This window comes from Neoarthrinium moseri (assembly GCF_022829205.1).
Source record: "Neoarthrinium moseri strain CBS 164.80 chromosome Unknown scaffold8_Wmoseri_CBS_16480, whole genome shotgun sequence".
Taxonomy (NCBI): domain Eukaryota; kingdom Fungi; phylum Ascomycota; class Sordariomycetes; order Amphisphaeriales; family Apiosporaceae; genus Neoarthrinium; species Neoarthrinium moseri.
Window position 1 is genome coordinate 838476 of NW_026055122.1, and position 19410 is coordinate 857885.

The 19410-nt window shown below is 50.3% G+C and overlaps 5 protein-coding genes across 5 annotated transcripts; 1 reads left to right on the forward strand and 4 right to left on the reverse strand.

The window, feature by feature from the left end:
• Window positions 1–61: 61 nt before the first annotated feature.
• JN550_003534 (uncharacterized protein) lies at window positions 62–3334 on the reverse strand (the record flags this gene model as incomplete). Its single annotated transcript, XM_049314949.1, has 1 exon — window positions 62–3334. The coding sequence occupies one exon, from the start codon at window positions 3332–3334 to the stop codon at window positions 62–64; it is 3273 nt and encodes a 1090-aa protein (XP_049174725.1).
• Window positions 3335–5649: 2315 nt separating this feature from the next.
• JN550_003535 (uncharacterized protein) lies at window positions 5650–7761 on the reverse strand (the record flags this gene model as incomplete). Its single annotated transcript, XM_049314950.1, has 9 exons — window positions 5650–5918; window positions 5971–6104; window positions 6161–6718; window positions 6762–6990; window positions 7055–7169; window positions 7223–7232; window positions 7293–7363; window positions 7416–7560; window positions 7616–7761. 9 exons carry the CDS (start codon window positions 7759–7761, stop codon window positions 5650–5652), a joined length of 1677 nt encoding a protein of 558 aa, XP_049174726.1.
• An 852-nt stretch (window positions 7762–8613) lies between these two features.
• JN550_003536 (uncharacterized protein) lies at window positions 8614–11472 on the reverse strand (the record flags this gene model as incomplete). Its single annotated transcript, XM_049314951.1, has 9 exons — window positions 8614–9315; window positions 9367–9389; window positions 9443–9853; window positions 9920–9965; window positions 10128–10358; window positions 10527–10877; window positions 10930–11217; window positions 11285–11407; window positions 11461–11472. 9 exons carry the CDS (start codon window positions 11470–11472, stop codon window positions 8614–8616), a joined length of 2187 nt encoding a protein of 728 aa, XP_049174727.1.
• Window positions 11473–11948: 476 nt separating this feature from the next.
• On the forward strand, window positions 11949–13997 carry JN550_003537 (uncharacterized protein; the record flags this gene model as incomplete). The annotated part of the gene is made up of 5 exons (XM_049314952.1): window positions 11949–11986; window positions 12044–12431; window positions 12505–12697; window positions 12759–13087; window positions 13140–13997. The coding sequence occupies 5 exons, from the start codon at window positions 11949–11951 to the stop codon at window positions 13995–13997; spliced, it is 1806 nt and encodes a 601-aa protein (XP_049174728.1).
• A 319-nt stretch (window positions 13998–14316) lies between these two features.
• Window positions 14317–18942, reverse strand: JN550_003538 (uncharacterized protein; the record flags this gene model as incomplete). Its single annotated transcript, XM_049314953.1, has 5 exons — window positions 14317–15617; window positions 15675–17260; window positions 17486–17529; window positions 17584–18316; window positions 18371–18942. 5 exons carry the CDS (start codon window positions 18940–18942, stop codon window positions 14317–14319), a joined length of 4236 nt encoding a protein of 1411 aa, XP_049174729.1.
• Window positions 18943–19410: the final 468 nt, after the last annotated feature.

Below are 19410 nucleotides of genomic sequence, written 5' to 3' on the forward strand. Positions count from 1 at the left end.
TTCAGAGTCGTACTCCGATGCTTTGCTTCGCAAGTGCTTTTCGTTCACCCTTCTTTTCGGTCTAAAGCCTCTCATCGGCACTCATGCTCTCATCGCCCCAGACGGGTTCCCCAGTCTCAAGAGCACGCTGCCGCACGCTCCAAGCTTCTCGCCAAGCCCGGAACTTGTCTCTGAACTCGATGGGTTCTATCCATGTTCGAACGAGACCCCACTTCTTCAATCTTCTTCGATGTCTCTTTCTCTGCCAGACATCCATGTATAACTCGTCCTCCTGAGTGAAGTCGTGTCCAGTAGCCCAGTCGACTACTTCCGAGACGATATCGCCCAAATCTTCACCGACACGCCATGCCAGGGCGCGCCCCTTTCCGCCGGTAATCCATTCGTCCAACATGAAAGGCGCCGCATATGGATAGTAGGGCTCATTGGGTGACCAGTCGCAAGGTAGTTTCGGATCGGCACAGTCGTAAGGATCGACGTAGAGGCTGCAAAAGATGCATTCGACGGTGTACCAGATACTCAAAATCAGGGTAAGGAGGCCGAGGGGTGTAAATCTGAAAGGATGGCGGCGATAAAGCGGCGGAACATATATGTGTGTGGTCGAGTCACCGAGCTGTGGGTGGAAAAGCGGGATGGGTGAGCTGGATGACAGACCTAGGTCAGCCAAAACGGGTATCAAGGGGTCCTTCTTCTCAGAGTGGGCCACCTTGTCCTCGAGGCGCTCAATTCCTTGCTTCGCAGAACGAATACCCAGAAGTCCAGTTTTGAGAGTCTTGCTCATCCGGTCATATGCTTGGAGTTCCCGTTCATGGTCGGTGAGGCCCGGAACGTTCAGATCTTCTTCCAACTTAGTGACCGTGTCATCTACAATTTTCTCAAGCTCTTCGTGATCGATATCTTGGTCTAACAAAAAGCCATCAAAATCATCAAGGGTCGAGTCATCAATCTGATGTTGACGCAGTATAGCGCGGAGGTCATCCTTGACCGTCGGTATTTTGGCCGTGTTGACAAGTGGCCGGCGGCGTCTTGATACTGACCGAGTGCGGCGTGCTGCTGGGACCGACGATCTTCCACTAGCTTTGATCATCGTTTCCGAAGCATTGCTTCCTTCCCGCTTGACCTGAGGCACCTCTGAGCGTCCAGTCGATGCACCTGTCCACCTACGAAATCCCGATAGGACCCCTGAAGAGCTGGACGTTTGCTTATCAGGTTCTAGATCGACCCAGTCGCTGTCTCTCTCCGCCTTTACTGTCATGGGCGTCTCTACGTAAGCGCCAGTCACTCGGGGGGTAGGCTGGCTCAGAGGATCAACAATATTCCTTTGTGGTCTTGGCGTTTGCTCCTCGATAGGCTCTGATTTCTCTGACAAGCCTGGGGATGGGGCACGGGTCGAACCCTTCTCGGAGTAGTTGTCACCCAACGCAAAAAGTTTCATCTCAGCTTCAATGCGAGCGGTAGGGTCGGGCTCCGAACTTGCCAAACTACGGCGTTTTTCCTCAAGAGAGTCGCTAGATTGCTCCTTACGCAAATGAGCGAAGCCAACAGTCAGCCTGTCTCTAGAGCTCTTAGCTCCAAGGTCCCTGGGTCGCCTGTCCTGTCGGGTGAGAAGCGGACGACTGTTGTCTCTCTCTTCTGAGGTACGGGTTGAGCCCGCCTCAACCTTTGCTATGGGCCCTGAAAGTGTGGGTGAAGCATTCGGGCTGGGACTTGAGCTTGTTGCTCGGGCAAGACGGCGTAGTAAATCATACGAGTCATCCCCTGGAAGCCCCTTAGGCTGGTCTTGAGACGCTGTGTCTTTGCCTTTCTCTAACCCGTCAAGGGGCTCATGGTAGGAGTTTCGCAAACTTGATAGTGGTGTGCCGGAGCTGGGCCTGTCAATAAAAGGAGACACTGAGCCATGCGTCATCTTCTCAGCCTGGTCATTCGCCGGACTTGCAGATTTGCTCCGCGAACCTGGTTTGCTGCTGGTCCTGGCTTCTTCAGGCGACTGTGAGCGGGAGCGAGCCTCGGAATTCTGGGCTCGAATCTCATCCAAGCGACTCTGCGCAAGAGCCCTCGGTGACGTTGCTTCCATCTCACGCGCTCGGATTTCGTCCAACCGTGAGTTCCCCCGCTTTGCGATCGAGCTTGCTTCCTCATCTGAAATGATCGCGTTTGCTGCTTCGATCTCAAGCGCTTTGATCTGTTTCAGCCTGTCGTTGCTCCGACGTGATTCTGAAGTGGACGGGTCCCCAAACGCAGTGCTGCTGTTGGCCAGCTTGATCCGTGGACTATTGGACACCTGCAGGTCTCCAGCGGTGAAATCAGCATCTAGATGCCAATTGAAGCTCTTTTCGGGTGAAAAGGCGCTGGGCTTGGCGTCTGGGGAGCCTTTGAGGTCAACATCACCGTCAAATTCTACCGGTGGCAGTGGAGCAAACTCGACAGAGGGCAGAAGAGAATCCCTCCCGGCATTCTCCCAGTCCACCATGCCAGAAGCTGGCTGTTTCTGTTTTCCCGGGTCGAGGTTCGGCTGGCTTGTCCTACGATTCTCGGGGCTGCTCCCTAAGCTGCTGTTGCTCGCCTTCTCAGCCAAAGTATGAGCGGTCTCGGCCACCTTTGGTCCGACCCGACCCTTAGTCGTGAATGCACCAGCGCCGGAAGCGCCGGCATTGCCGAGCTGGTGGTTACGGTCAAATTTCTTCAGCTGCAGACCAAGATCCATACTCGGCCCCCCGGAGCCGAAGAACTGATTCGATCTCAGATCCTCCGACTCCCTACGACGGTAGGACCGAGGGGCCGGGCTTGGCGAGCCTAGCGCCAGGTGGTTTGCCTCAGCATTCGCCATGTTGAAGGCCTGTCGGAGATTGATCGTTCCATCTTCGTCGCTGCCGCTGCGCTCTCTAGCTTCTTGTTCCTCGGCGAGCTTGAAGGCAGCCTTTAAGCCGATGGGCTGGCGAACATTCCTCGAGGGGCCGCTAGGCGACTGCATCTGCGGTGTCCGTCGAGGGTTGGTGGTGGATAAATTCGGTGCGGTTGTCTTGGGGCGCGGTATCCTCGTGTCGCGCGGCGATCCCAGGTCTCCCAGACTGGCAATAGGGGCACTATTTCGGTGATCTCTGGCGGCCGGGTGCAGCGCGGGGCTGTAGGGCGATTGCGACTGCCTGCTGCTGGCTTCTGAGAAGGTGGGCGACGCGCGGATGTCCCTTGCACCGGCGTAGTTCTCTTTGGACTCGATGCGGCCCGAGCCTGTCCTCTTGTGGCCCAGGATGGAGGTGGTGGGCTTGTTGCTCCCTCGACCGTTCGGTCTTGCGGCGGTAAGAACGTCGGATGCTCTGCGTTGGTCGTGGCTCATCATCGCGTTCTGTGGGAAGAGGGTGTGTCGATCGGCGGTCGAAAGTCAGGCGGGATGCTGCATGGTCGCGCGCGAGGACGGATACATAGCTCGACAGGCGCAAAGCGACTCATGCCACGGACAATAGACGACAGGCGCTCAAGGACAATCAGTACAATGTGTGTGGTCGCGTATGGCAGGTCTTGCGGGTTGCGTGAGGGAAAGCACAGTGAGAGGCGGGCGAACGACAACAATCGATTTCCCAGGGTCCGATGGTACAACACGGCCAATCGCGACTTGCAGCTGGCGTACTGTGTAGGTACCGTGGTTAGCGATTGTTGTTTCCGCCGTGTGGGTGGAGCCAGGCCGGGCCTGAGGTCAACCGCGTCTGGGTCGGAGCCCCGGCTGTCACCCGTCCGCTAAACTGGGCCTAGCGCCAATGCTGCTTTGGCGTTGGCTCGTTGGCGCCTCAACTACGCGTCCATCACACATCCACCGTGGAGATGGTTAAGATGATGACAAAGTTCGCTATCAAATATCCAAGATCCAAGAATATCGACATTTCAAGGGAATACTATATCCCCTTGCCCAAAGCCGCTACCGATTCGTGTTCTCCCGTGGCCTCAGAGAAAGTAGCACGCTGCTGTCCAAGCACTAAGAGCACCTATGCCAGTGCACATTCGCTCTGCGCAGAAGCTGCCCACGAAGTCCAGGCTTATCGCGCACACAAACTCGGGTTTCTTGTCGTTGCACACGCTCAAGCAGTCGATCATCTTCTACACAACTTTGTATCGCCTGACGTTGAGGATGGGAGCTACCCAACCCTGCCGAGAGCCGCGCAAGTTCGCAAGCACACGAGGCAGCGATGGGGAGACCTCGTCGTAGTCTGGATCGTAATATTGACCTACTCCATGTCGAACACAGCTCCTCTTTCGTCCACAAGCCAGCGCAGGAGCTCGTCATGCCGTATAGCAAGTTCGATGATCCTGGAGCCGAAGGAACTGACCACGAAGAATCTACACTCAAGTGTTCGTATTGAGTTGGTCATGTAATTCTAGCAAGGCATAATGCTCGAGATAATCCACATGGTGCTCGATCGTTAAGGACAAATTCTCGGTGAGATTACTCTACCACGCAGGCGGATGTCTCAAGAAAGTGCCCTGTTCTGTCTGCAGCTAATTTATACATAAATGGTGGCGAAGCCTCTGCTTCTCATGCACACCCAATGGCTATGTTGTCCTTGCGGAACATAGAGTACTTTCTCATCATCAAGACCGACCCTGCTCCCAGCCTCGATGTCGTGTGTAAAAGAGATAAGAAAGGGGGAAACTCCTTCTCCGAATAGCATCTGGTGGCCAGCTATATTATCAACCCTGCCTGGAACCCAAACTCCTGGAGATAATCTGGCGCAACAATTCCGTTCTTATCGCTGCATGGGGTCACCGGCACAGTGGCCCGTAGTACCTTATCAGAATCAGTCACGGAAGTCGAAAGTCGGATGGATAACAGCCCATGCGCTGCCTCGCGCCTAGCTCAGTGGCATCACAACTGGACCACCTCGTTCAGGCTACGGAGGTCTCCTTCATCGGCCTTTGTCACATTGCACACAGAAGCAATTCATTGTTATTTATTTTTAACGACAGAAGAATGAGCTTGTTTATCGCTTCCGACGTGCTTTGTGGTGGTGTTTCCTTGATCATTGATTGTATTTCAAACAGCGATTCCTCTAACAACCATATAACCTGATGTATGGCTCTGGAGGTTGATGTAAACGTTGACCGTCAACATCAATTCATCATATACTTCAATTACTTTTACCTGGCAGGATGTGTTGTAACGTCCACGTCACCTTGATTTGTGGCTGTGATGCTAGGAAAGACTATACAGTTCCCTGTGGAATGGTTGAAAGGGGGTTACCTTGCAAAGGGTTGTCCCAGATTACGCAGAGGATACGTGCCTGGTGCAGTCACAGCAGTTTATGTTTATATCGCGCCGATAGGCGGCTGACACGCAATGATCGCTTTCTCGAGGAAGAACAGACTGAGACTTTGGAGACAAGTCGCAGCCATGGCAGGAATTAGCGAGGTCTCGCGACGGAAGGCTGCACTTATACAAAAATTGTTCAGATTCATTGAGCATTCAGACTACTCATATATACTTTTAATAAGTCACCGCGGATGGAATAGAGTACAAGTTCACAGAAGTCAATGGTCTCTTCATTTTGAGGATTGATTAGTTCAAATAGCCGAGATAACATTGGGCGCATCACATAGGATCACTCCATAGTTGTAAGTCCCCGAGTCACGTCTCCCACTGCAGCCACAGCTGTCAGTGTGGTCTCACTGCTCAGCCTTCAGATCTGTGGCACCGCTTGACACCACATGTTTCTGTATAGCGCCTTCTTCCGACACAGATTGCCCCTCAATTGCGGGCTCCGGATCCTCGTCAAGATATTGCAGAATATACGGGGCGCCGGGCGGTGGAGAGACAAGGCAAATCAGGTAATAGAGAACCCCCGAGCCGCAAAAGCCTACAATCCACGTTACCTGGAAAGTCCTTGTCCAGCCAATACCATAATCCTTGCCATTCATTGCAGCAACGAACCCAGCTGTTACGATATGTCAGTGAGGTGATTCAACAGGGGCCCAAAGCATACTTACGGAACGAGGCCCAGATTGTGAGACTCCAACTCGCGAAAGCTCGCCAGTTCAAGCCAGCTGTGTACCAATATATGTTATCATCCTTTCCTTTGAAGAGATCAGGAATCTTCCATTTCAACTTGCGAACGACCCAACTATATCGTATGTTAGACTTTACTCATGACCAAATCCAGCAGCATATGAGACCTACAAATCGACAGCGTTGATTCCAGCGAGTGGGGCCACAAACATTCCAAACGAGTTCAAGACGCTGATGAATAGACCGGGCTGGTTGACAAATCTCCAGGGCTGGATGAGATACCCGACTAGACACATGATCAAAGACCCTCGTGTGACGTCGATATATTTCGGTGCCATGGAGGCCAGGTCCATTCCACAGGCCACTGAGTTCTGAACTAGGTTGATGGTGATTTGGCTGGCAAAGAAGCCCATGCCTGCGAAAAATGTTCCGGCTCTGGTTGTAGCACTGTAGTCTTGAGTTTGGAGATAGCTCAACAAGGAGATCGGGTTCCAGACTACCGAAGTCGTGCCCTTCAGTGAGCCTGGGTACATGTTCGCTATGGCACTCGTAACCGCAATTCCCAGCGTCGCGCATACGATTCCGGCGATCGGCCCGGTGATGAGTTGGTTAGCGACGACCGCGCTCCGCGTCTTCGTGTATCGGGTCCAGTCGGCTTGTCTGATGCAGGCACCTGTCCAGGACCCAGTCACAGCACTGATGGCTTGCAGGATCCGGAAAGACCGCTCACTGCTAATGGTCAGCATGACACTTCGGGAATAACCTCTCGAACGTCGGAGGTGCTTGCCTCGATGTAATCGTCTTGGAGGGCCCCAGGAACGACGCCCCGTTGTTGTGGGACATGGCCCAGATGAACAAAGACACCATAGTGATTGTCACGTAAGCTTGTGATACCCAAACAACACGTGAGAGTTTCGAAGGGTGTATAAACATCATTGACGTGAAGATCACAATGTAAATGATGAAGCCGATCAATTGCTTTGTGGTAATAGCAGACGATACTGTTGGCAACAGAAAATCAGCTCAGTAAGACGATTATCATTCGTGCATCGCCATGACCCTTACCAGGAATTGTATTTTCCAGGTTCTGAAAGCTAGGGAATATCGAAGAGAGGACAATATTCGCTGCCAGTCCTCCCCAATAGCTCTGGATGCCAAAGAAGATGAAGTTGACAAAACACTTGTTGCATGTCAGTGTTACACTCTGAAAGAGGCGATGTCGTGTCAACTAACCTTGACCATGCTGGATTGAAATTGAATTAGTATTTTCCAATCACTGAAAGTGCATGGCGCAACCACTTACATCACAAAATACGATCCGTACATCCCAAAAGTCGAGCGACTGATCATTGGGAATCCAAGATGGTATCTGATCTAGTCTGCTGTGAGCACTTCAATATATGGAATTAGCATGAGGGGTACTTACCCCGGGTTCACCGCTGACGTACGCAACAAACGCAGCTAGAACGACGCCCACAGCGATGGCACCAATGGTCGCACCGGCATCAAGGCCATTTGCGAGGTTGCTAGAACCAAGCGACCAAGTGGTCGTGTTGAAACCAACGGCAAGCCTGAAACACCGTCAGCCATATGCTCATCGTATCTGTAAGACATTTCACAACGGACCAGTATCCAGCGTACGCCTTCCAATCATAGGTAATCTCGTGCTTCGGTACAGGAAGGACATCCGCATTAGCCCATCTACTATTCTGGCCTTCGTCGCTGACCACCAAAGACCTGAAGGTCCTCGGGAGTCTCAGTTTGACGCCCATCGTTGGCCTATTGAAGTGACCGCTGAGAAGGTGATGGTGAGGAGGGTGAGCGGTCGTGGCAGGTGCGCAAGCTTGAGCATGCAGATGCAAGGCTGTGAAGAACGAAGTCGGGGTTGCCAGGGGTCCTAATAGATGCACATCGGCAGGCCTGCATGCGCCTCAGGATCAAACCTCCCGGATCTTTGTACCTTGCCCGTGACTAGATCACTAGACCAGCATTGGCTTCAACTGAGCACAAGCCAATAGGGCCAATAGGTAAGTTGCATTATTGACAGGGGGTGGAAGTATCCAGTCAACACAACTATCATAGCCCAAAACGGTACGGATCACAGTTACGGGATATAAGTTCCTGTGCGTCTGAGTCCATATTCTTGGGTTAGTTACTGCTACTGTAGTCCAATGCCACTCCGCTCAAGATAAGCAGTGTCCGGACTTGGTCTAGATGACGACACGCGATCGGCAACATCCATCGGCTAGTCGGGAGCATGGGGCATGGCGAGTGGGGATTCAGGAGCTCCGACCCGGCGGGAGGCGCTGCTTTCCCGGTCCCACCATTCCGGATGGAACTTGGCAAAGTTATGGCCTTTCTTCACAACGATATACCTTGAGTCGAGTGCAGACTGCTTGGCTAATGTATTCATGGTAGCAATCAACGAGAAGACCAATGCGCCGCCTCGGATCGATCAATGTACCGAGCATGTCTGGCCTGTCTTTATCCCAACTGATGCAATCACAGTAGTGGACACAGCCAATTTCCACGCCCGTTGCAGACGATACACACATACGCGATACAAAAGCGAAAGAAAGGGAATTACAATCAAAAACTATGTAGCTTGGTCTCTGTATAGGGTTTTAAAAGGCTCGGTAACCAGAGCTCCTGCCTGGAACTTCATTTGCATATCTCTGTTGCATTGTGTTCTCCTTGAGTTGCTCCTGGAATTGCCGAGTCATATCACAAACCTCTTTCAGATGATCAGCCGTCAGTCTTCCGTCGGGGCGGCCAGGTGGATAGCGGTGTGGCGCTTTCTCCGGATGATCCATCTCGTGTCTGGCAGCGGCCAACGCAGCATATACGACATTCCTGATTTGCCGGCCATTAAGCCCGTAATGATGTCCGTACGAGCTGACAAAATGGTCTATTTCCGCCCTGTTCTTGATCAAGTCGTCTCCTAGTCGGTCCAGAAAGTATTTGAAGATGGACCTCATTTGTACGTCGGTGAGATCCTCATACCGTATCGCAAGGTGGATACGAGATATCACCGCCACGTCGATAGATTTGATGCGATTTGTTGTCAGGATGATTATGCCTTGATAATACTCCAAGACGCGCAAAAGGACAGATACCAAAGCATTTCGTGACGCATCAGACGTCGCACCGCGAGTCTCAAGGAAGACATCGGCCTCATCTACGAGAAGTACGGCCTCCCATTTTGTAGCCAAACTGAACAACCTGTTCAAGCTTCGTTCTGCTTTTGAGGCATCGAGACCAATTTCAGCCACGCTAACGACGACCAAAGGCTTCCCGGTGGCTTCCGCAATGGTTTCTGCTGTGAGCTAGACGAGGGTGTAAGTCCTATATTTTCCATCGACTGCCTAACCACTTACAGTTTTGCCAACACCTGGCGGCCCTGTTCCCAAATTTGTCAGCAGGTGAAAACATTGGAAGTTTGAGCGCTCGTACCATGGAGCAACAAGACCAGCCCTTTGCCTTTCCCGGCGACTACGTCTTCAACCTGCTTGTCAGACGTCCCTTTCGTCTGACCCTGTTGATGTGACCGCACAAGTGCCTGTATGAGATTTTTGTATTTCATGTCTAGCTGCAGGTCGTTCTCGAACTTCTCTTTCTGTTCACCAAGAGACTTTTCTGTGTATTCCAAGCTGAATTGGCCCCATATCTTCTCCCGTGTGGCATAACCAAGCAAGCGGGGTGGTAATAGGAGAAAATCCTCGTTTGAGGAGTCCAGTGGCCCTTCCTGAGGAAGGCTTCTCAACAGCTTTGAAAAGTCAGAAGCCTCTTCAGAAGACTTTTGCTGCACGTCAATATATATGAAGCTTGAGTCGGCGAGTTCTCCCAGCGCATGCACCCCGCTCGCTATTATCTACGTTAAGATATAACTGCGTTGGGGTACTGGAACTCAGGTTATTGAAAAGTACTGACCGTGTTGGAGAAATGCCTGAGCATCGGCAATGATTTCTCCATTGATCTAATGGTGGTTAGCTCTGTTTAGTGACACTAGTTTTGTATGCTTGCCGGTATGTGCCTAGGAGACGTTTTCTCGTCCTTGCCTCCTTTGTATTCGTCCGAATCGTCTTCCTGCAGAACTTCATTAATGTGAACTACTATCGGACGAGTCCACGTGACATACGACTTCAATAGATTCTTCTTGACCCAGAATTTGGCGCCGATCTGCGTAAGCCAAGCCGTTGTAACGAAACATTTGCCCAGCTCCTGGTTTACAGAGAGCGGTCGCGTTGATGAAAGTTCGTGACTCCTTGAGTATTGTGACCTTCAAGTCATCAACTCCGTCATGAAGTCCGAGTGGATAAGAAGGTAATTCGGTAATTGGTTTTGTTCCACGGAAATTCTCAAATTTGAACTTTAAGTGTTTAAGGTCAGCGACTTCCCAATAAACCTGGTTTGCTATGGCGGATGGTCTGCCTCGAACTTTGGTAGGGTATTTAGAGCTTCTGACATAGCGCTTCTGCTCTGCTCTTTGAATATACCGATGGGGAAGGTACAGGGATTGTCTCTCAACTATACATACCCTGTATTGGACTTTAATCATCTTCCTGCCGTCCCAGTCCCAGCACCAAGCCCACATGACGAGGTATTTGTAGGACTTGCTCAGGCTAAAAGGAATTGGGGAGTCGTTTACCCTCAATATCTGTGGTCGCTTCATATACGGGCGAGCTACTATTAGCTCGCCTGGAGCAAAGATTGTCCATAACGTCTCAAACGTTACCACCTTGGATGATATGTAGGACTCCCGGAGTTTGAAGTAGTTCTGCAATTCTGGAGCCGTCTCCACACGCTCTAGGAGATTTGCGAGATCTTCATGTGCCTGGTCGCGGGGAGTTTCTTTGGCTACTTCTTGAAGTTTTTCCCACTTATGGATCTAACAGAATCATCAGCATGACCCGGACCTCGAAGTTCAGAAAACAACGTACAATAGCAGCAAATGGCGATGGTATGTACACTTTGTCTCCGTCGAAATTGACGCCAGGATATTTGCCAATGTGCGTTTTCAACAGCTGGATAAACTTTTCATCCTCAATTTCAATCTCACTATACGCGCCTTTCTCTCCCGTATCCGGGTTATATACACGACGAAACGTGTATGCGGTATTTTTGGTCTCGGGTGTGATGAAGGTCTTCGCGCCGACCAAGGTATCTTTGAATGCACCTGCCTTCTTATCCCACATTCGTAGAATATTGCGGTAGCGAGGCGAGTCATCCTAACATAAGTGGTCATTAGGAGGTTCGGCGAAGACATAGGAGACAATTTTCTGGATGCCATCCCACCTCTGAGTCAGTCGCAGCATCTTTGGAGGCAGATTGGTTGACGGCGGCTTCAAGTTGAGCGATCCGCTTTTCCAGAAGTTCAATGTAAATCTGCTGCAGCGCGTCGACCTTTGGTGGGTTCTCCTTAAGCATATATGTCAGCAATATCAAAATAAGGGAACGCGGCTTATGCCTACCATAGTCGCCATACTGGATCTCTGCCTCCTAACTTACAATGATAGGTGTTGGTAAATGTGTCAAGGGACTCAATCGAAGTCCATAGGTCAGCAGTAGAAACGAGACAAAGGGAATTCGATTTCGTCCGGGGGAGGGGTTGTCTGTTGGTTCGGACCGCGTCAAACATGACTTATCACTCAAGCATTGATGCCTATATGAGACAGATTAAGCCACTGAACCAAACCCATGCAAGATGTTGCATACAGCGGATGCAACATACATGATACTGTGCTTGTGACTTGCTTGTGATTCGGCCATACAAACAACCCATGGCCGAGCTGCACCTCGCCACTTTAGGTGGCAATGGGGGCTGAAAAGTAGGGGAGGCCTTCAACCCGTGCTTAAACCCCGCAAATTGGTCGCGTTTCCGAGTACCACGAGATGTGGAATTTGTTTTTATCATGGACGTGGTAAATTTTGGGACTTGCGTTATTAAGAATGCACTACGATGACTTTGGAGCATGCTCGTTGGTTTAAAGATGGAGGGTGAGTGGCTCACTGTGGCATCGCACCGACGTTAAACTCCGATGCTGATTGTTCTAGATACGGACTTAAGGACCCCGTGCTTCTCGTTTCGGAGCATACGCGTTTTACGAGCCAAGTAGGAAACGGATTACCACGAAATATTTCAGGCAGCTTGGTGGCTTCGACGAAAGAAGAGCTGCGGCAGCAGTATGAACATTTCGCGCCACAAGAAGTCTCAACTAGCAGTACCACGGCAATCAATGAATTCAAGAACGTATCCGATTCAATAAGCACGTATCAAAACCGGCGTCAGATTGGCATGCGCGCAGTCGGCGCCGGTCTTCAGAGAGGCATGAATGACTTGTCCGTCGTTATCGCCAAGTTCTCGAGTATCGTGGATGCCGTGGCCGGCGCCGGGGGGCCGTACGGCCAAGTTGGATATCAAACCTTATCAATACTGCTTATCGTGAGTAACGACAATCTCGCTAACATGGCACAACATGGCACAGTAGCACACCTTACTGACGTCATACTTCTAGGTGTTCGTGAACAAGAGCAAGAACGATGACCGTCTTCTGAGCCATATTCAGCAGATCGGCAAGGCCTTACCGGACCTAGAAACATGGAAAGCATTGTATCCTACGGAAATTATGAAAAGCTTGATCGCTAGTGTTTACGATGGAGTGATTGAGTTTTCAAGAGAGGCAGTGAAGTATCTGTGCAGCTTTCGCAGTACGCACACCGCACTTGGCTCGGTATTCGTGTAATGAATGTTAACTAACCTCGTTTCCAGGGAGACTATGGACAGCGATTAATCCTCTAGCTGACCCAGCCCATGATGGCATTGCAGCTGAGATATACAAAACCCTGGGCGAAGTTAACGCCGAGGCCGTGCTCGGCCTTCACAAAAGAGCTTCGAGCATACGACAAACAGCAGAGAGGTCAGAGAAACATATCTTAAAGCTGAAGGAAGAGCTAGAGATCTCATCCGGAAATATGCAGAAGGTTCTGGCACAGAATGAAGAACTGAAAGCCCAACTACTTGAGCAGAGCCAAGTTCTGGATCTCGCTCGAAAGCAGGAGGATTCCAGCAGGTATCACGCATTTGAAGATGTCTTAGAAGTAAGTCTAACGTGAAGCTGCTACGAAACGCCACTGACTCCACTGTGTTCAGCAACGTCTATCCCGTGCTGAATCCAACGTTGCGACTACTAAAAAAACCCTGAAAGCTATCTATCCGGACGTCGTCAAAGTGGCGAATTGGATACCGCATACGACATATATCCAGATGGCTCACAATACACTGTTCCATCTTCCTGAATACGCCGAATGGAGGGATAAAGACTCCTGCGCACTTCTCTACATCAACGGAAGTACCGATCTTGGAGGCCAAAAGCTGCGCAGCATGCACTCTTGGCTTTCTCCAGCAGCGATACATGCCGCCGAAGATTTGCGTGACCGCGGCGAAAAGGTGGCCTTCTTCTCATGCTGTCCAACCCTAGATCCAGCTAGGGTACCTCCTCGGGATATATTTGGATCACTCATTCTTCAGGTGTTGAGTTGGAATACGGAGGTATTGCGGGATAAAAATGCCGAATTCCGCCGCTTAGCTTCTCACAAGACGATCGAACTTGATCAAGTCCAAACCCTTTCCTTGCTGCTGGGCACAGCAATCTCTGAAGTTGCCAGTAAGGAGAACGTATACATCATTCTGGATAGACCTGACTGTTGCCAAATGACGGAGAACTCGATAGATTCTGGGGGGCTCGTGATGCCAGTCGAGACTGTAATGAACGCTCTGGTCAAACTTCTGCTGGAGGCTCAGAAGACCGGTCTCCGAGTCAAGATACTAGCTGTTGTCGAGACTTCCCAAGGCAAAGGAAATTGGCGTTACGATTTTCTTCCCGGCTCAGGCGATGTGACAGAGCTCGTGCTCGATCCTGGACATTGGAGCCAGAGAAAGCTGACTTCTTCCGAGTTGGCCAAGTCAAGGCCGCCAATCTGGAAGGTCGATAGCGCAGTTACGTTATAAATCAATACGCCTTGATAGTGATTGAACAAAACGGTTCACTCATTTACCTGCCATGTAATTCATGAATAATGGGCATTTTTACCAGGTTAAGTGGGTAGGAAAGAGAGTTCTCTCCAGTGCGACTTTGCAAGACAAAGCAAGAGAGAGTGCGAACGGCTACTTTCCGGGAGTGCATTTCAATGTATCAATGTAACAATGTATCACTGCCCTCTCAAGGCAAAATGTGTAGTTTGTCGTAAGTCATGTTGTGTCTAATACGTATATAATTTCTCGAGCGGCTCCCACATTAGATGGCCAAACCCCTCTAATGTAATACGTACTAGCTCATCCCGTCTCCATCTCGTATATGCGGTATAACCGGCACGTCACGATGCTTGTCAACTGTTCTGAGTCCTGTCCGTACCTGCCACGCGCGTAACCTCTCTGCTTGCTTTTCCTCCAATACCTGGAGTCTGTCCTCAGCATCCATGCGGCCACTGTACTGCCACCCAGGTCGAATCTCCTGCAATTTTTGAGCTTCTGGTAGCACGCTTCGACTTCTCCATGTCGGTACTGAGTACCGTGCTGGCTTCTCCGTAGGTCTGGTGGCTGTTACAAACGATGGCGCGCTATATTCTGTCCCTGCTAAAGCGGTATCTTGTACAATATCTTTGGCCCATCCAATATCAGACCATGTGTCGCGTGGAGGCAGCGAAAAATTTGAACCCCGTGAGATTTTCTGTCTCTGCTCATTCATTCCTGTTCTGGTATTTGCGTACCGTTGCTCTGGTGTTGAGTCAGCTTCCTTCGATGGCTCCGCTAACCCAAGAGACTTTGCAGAGCTTTCACGGGATTCTACGTAGCCGAAAGTCGTCGAAGGCTGAGCAGGACGGCGAGCAGGAGCTTTTCCAGATCCTGCTATCAACGGTCCATGGTTGGTGATATTTAGTAATTCTCGTCGATTTTGACCCTCATCTTGCTCGTTACCGCTCTGGTCTTCATAGCCCGAGTTGAGAGGTACGCCCCCGTCGTCAGTGTCGGTCTCAATCTCCAGCGACGGGGATATGCCACTGCTCATCATGTATCTTTGATTATTGTATATTGCCGAGCCCGGAACAGGCAGACTTAACTCAACTCCTGGAGCTCTTCCCTCATTTTGCTCTGCCTTCCCGACATCCATAGAGGTAGGGGATGTCCATTCAAAGAGTAACTGCTCAATAACCTCTTCGTTTGGCAACTTCTGGTCTCTCACTCTTGGGTCATGAGCCTTGTTGTCGAAATAAGAAGGGTATGGAGTGAAGTCTTTTGTCTTGCTGTAGGGGCCGGCAATACCACCCATTTCTGCTGTTTGATGACTACCACGAGGACTCTGAGATCGAGTGACGAGTGTTTGCGTGGGCATTTCCTGCAAATTATCAGGGTTGCGTCTCTCGTATGACCGGCGACGAACATGGGAATGCGGGCGTGCCTGGACTTGTAGGTCATACCCAGGTCGTCGATAATATGGTACTCTACTTTCCAAGGCTGCATCATCGAATCTGGCGATGTGTTTACCACCAACTGGTCTCGCTGCTCTCGAGTACTGCCTAGTTTGATTGAAAGTCCTCCCAGAACGCGGTGTCTCCTCGAAGGTCCTGTCACCTGTATGGGAAAATGAGATTGGCTCTGGTTTAAGCTGACTTACATGGAGTGACTTACCCGATGACACGGGATAGTGTTTTCTACTGCTTCGTTCGGTACTGCCGCCTCGGTGCCGGTACCTCCTATTCCTAGCAAGTGACGATCGTCCATCATAATCATCAATACCGCTCCCATCCTCGCCAATCATTGATGCATTGCCAAGCCCATATGCGCTAGGTTTCCAGAAGTGTTTCCTTGATCTCCTTCCTCGTTTCCTTTCGCCAAAAGGGCTTTCCTGACTGGAGTCAGAGGAACCGTCTCGTGGAGCCTTCTTTGCACATTTGCTTCTAGAGCTCCTCACCTGCCCTGATACAGTTTTGGTACCTTCATCATCCAGAACAGTTGTGCTTGCAGGGTCCTTGTGTCCTGGAAGTGCTCCTCTGCAGGGGGCTCCAGCAGCCGGCCGGGGGTTATGCGGGCCGATAAATGGGCCTTGTTGCGAAGGTGCTGCCCGTTGTGCTATAGAAGCTGTCTGATAGTTGGTGTGGCACGGTGGAGGGCCGTCTATCTGCGGAACTATCTGGTGTTCCAATTTGTAAAGTGCGGCGACATTCATGTCAACGCGGGGAGCCCGGCTCAGATATACCAGCATGGCAATAACCTGCTTGGTACGCCTCCCTCTCCTGTCCTTAACAATCTCAATTTGGCGCAAGCTCCAATCATAATTAGGATTAGTCTCTCGACAGTTGGTAGTGCTGAGGAGATGGATAATTTGGGCTCGCTGATCTGGCTCAAGTGCTGCCTTTTTCTCTAGCACATCATCCGTCTGGCTGTCCAAAATTTGAATTCGCTTCTCTAGTTCCTCTTTGTTGAAGTACTCTTGAGAAACCATGCAACGTGTCCAATTTGTTGCCGAACTTTTCAAATACTGTTGACTGATATATGGATGAACTGTCCATACTTTCAGACTTGTAAACCGTTTCCGATACTCATCCTCAAGTAGCAGCATATGAGATACATCTTGAACTCTGTTTTCAATGTCTTGTACTGGCCTTGCCGCTTGAACAAATTGTGGTGGGAGCGTTACAGGATATGTTCCGTAATTTGGCGGGCATGGTTCAGGAGGTGGAGGCGGACCTGGCGGACCACGTTGGGTAGCACCAGAACCAAAGCCCGAGAATTCATCTTCCATATAGGGGTATACTGCTGGACCCCGAGGCCAGGGGTTTTCAGACAAAATCTCCCTGTCAATCCGGGCCCGATCTTCACTTCCAGGGAATTTGACATCGTCAGCGAGATAGTGCAATGAATCCGAGCTTCTTCTGGGTGTATCACCGATTTCGTGCTCAAAAAGGGCAATTCTTGCTGCTTTTTGCTTTCCCCAGAACTTCCAAGGTATTTCCTTTATGGTCTTCAGGCGAACAAGGTCGGGCTTCAGGGGTGATGATCCAGAGTCCAAAAACTCTTCGAGAATATTTCTGTCGTCGACGCTGAGAAATGCAAGTTTTCTGGTGAGACCTTTCTTCGATGGCCACCAATTCAGGCTCTTGAGAATCTTGTCTCTAATTCCCAACTCTACTGGCTGTGGCAGCACATGTGCCGACTCGCTATCAATCAGACATGCTGAAACTAGCCTTCTGGGCAAGCTGAGTTCATCCGATGCGCTTTTCGTGTTAAGCAAAGTATTGCTATTCACACTTGAAGTTGTGAAATCTGATGAGGTATAAGAACTGGGAGACTGCTTTCTTGGAGCACTTTGACGTTCCCTCTGAGTTGACTCTATGTTTCTTAAAGACGTTCGTTCATTTTCATCAATAAGAGTAGCGGGCTGGTCCGTGGGAGAGCAGTTAGTATTTTCAGGTGACTCTTGGTCTCTGCTTTTAGTTAACCTCGTTTTGATATTGGAGTTGTGCTGCTCGGGACGTTCTGATGTCTAACCCCGTCCTGTCATTATGCGAACGGTAGTAAGGGGCACGCGATAACTAACCTTCGAGCGCGCCGGCTCCAACATTGAGTCTATTTCATCAATATCTTTATGCATTTTCGTGTGATATGTATCTCGGCCCTGACTGATCCCGTGTATTATCGTGGTCTGTGGTGCTTTTGCGTGTGATCGACTCCAAGCCTCTATGCCTTCGACTTTGAAAGTAGATTCTGTCGGTGTACAGTTAGGCATACAACTAATGTCTCCCCTGTTTGCTCTTTTGCCGGATTTATTAGTTTCAGTAACCTGATCTGTGTGTTCTTTGTCAGTCGAAACCACATCGACAAAACGGACACGTTCTGAAGACCCCTGTGCCTTCTCCAGAGGACTAGTCCTGGAAGAGATGCCAGCTGTCCCTTTGGTCTGATCTATTAAATGACTACTATTGTTGCCAATATGATTGTCTTTTGAAACGTTATATACTAAATCTCGAGCATCGGGCTTCTCGACTTGATCGTGTGTCATCTCTGGAGTAAATGGCGATGGCACTAGTGGTCTTTCCTCCACCACCACTTTAATGTCGTGATCACACTGTTGGCCATCGGTGGTGGGCCTATTTTTACCTCGCTGTGATCTTTGTATCCTTTCTGTGAGAGGATCTGTGGTATGATTTTTACTCGTTGAATGGAACCCAATTGTGTCAGATGCAATTGCACGGAGTTCCTCGGGGGTAGTAAGTTTCGAGATGATCGTATATGTGCGCATCATGACCCAGAAATCCTCAATGTTACGGAGCCTATGTGACAAGGGGTTAGCACTTATCGAAAGGACTGAGAATTGTGAAACCTACGGCTTCGACCGTTGCTCTGCAAGTGTGATCACCTGGAACATTAATACTAGATTGACCTGGAAGCGTTGAAGCTGTTGGCTGTATGCGTCAAGTTTTGGTATAATGTACGGCCATCTAAGCCGCTTGGGGACTCTCAGCGTGATTCCTTTCAGTCTCAGTTCGATTTCTATTGGGATTGTGGAATTGTTCGCTGAAACTTGTTTGTTGTAATTGGCGAGCCGATCCATCAATTCTTTGTCTGTGGTCTTGGACGTATCGATGATTGCAGCTTCAATCCGCCAGAATACGATCAAGCACTTGTCGGCAGTTCGTTTGACGCTGAGCAACCACTTTGTTGAGTAAGTGAAAGTTTTTTTATAATGCTGGTGGGCGCGGATCTCGGTATTCAGGAAGTGGTTGACCTCTCCTAACGCCTCTACGGTTGACTCAAGAACGTCTAAAACCGCCTGGAGGCTCTCGGGGGCAGAACCGACCTGGTTACAGAAGTCGAAGAGTACCTTGGACAGCTGAATTCCGAAACTGGCGATTCCTACAATCGAGCCTGCAGCTCCTAAAGCGCTCACCGGATCCATATGCGTCTCAAGGCGATGGATCCAAACAATCTACCACCATGCCAACGTTGAACCCACACACTTGAGGCTTTTCAGGCTACATAGCAGCACAAGAATTCATAGAAATCTGGAGCGGGGTCGGCTTACGAACCGTAGGCTTTCATGGGGCTAGAATCCCCAACGCCACAAAACTTCATGTGCATTTAAGCAGGCTGCAAGGCTGAACTCATGTGTAACCTAAGCTTGAGTGCTACCGGAACATCCTGCTCACAATGTAGCGGAGTACAGGAAAGCAGGCTGAGCTGCAAAGGGTTTGATTGAGGATTGTATACTTTATAATCCGTAAGCGCCCTTAGTATGGAAGGGTGGTATAAAAAGGGGAGCGCAGAATCTGGCAAAAGCAATTGCAAGGTCGTGCCCGGGTTCGAACCGGGGACTCAGGAACTCTGAATACTCAGTAATCAAAATCCCACGTGCTAACCGCTACAC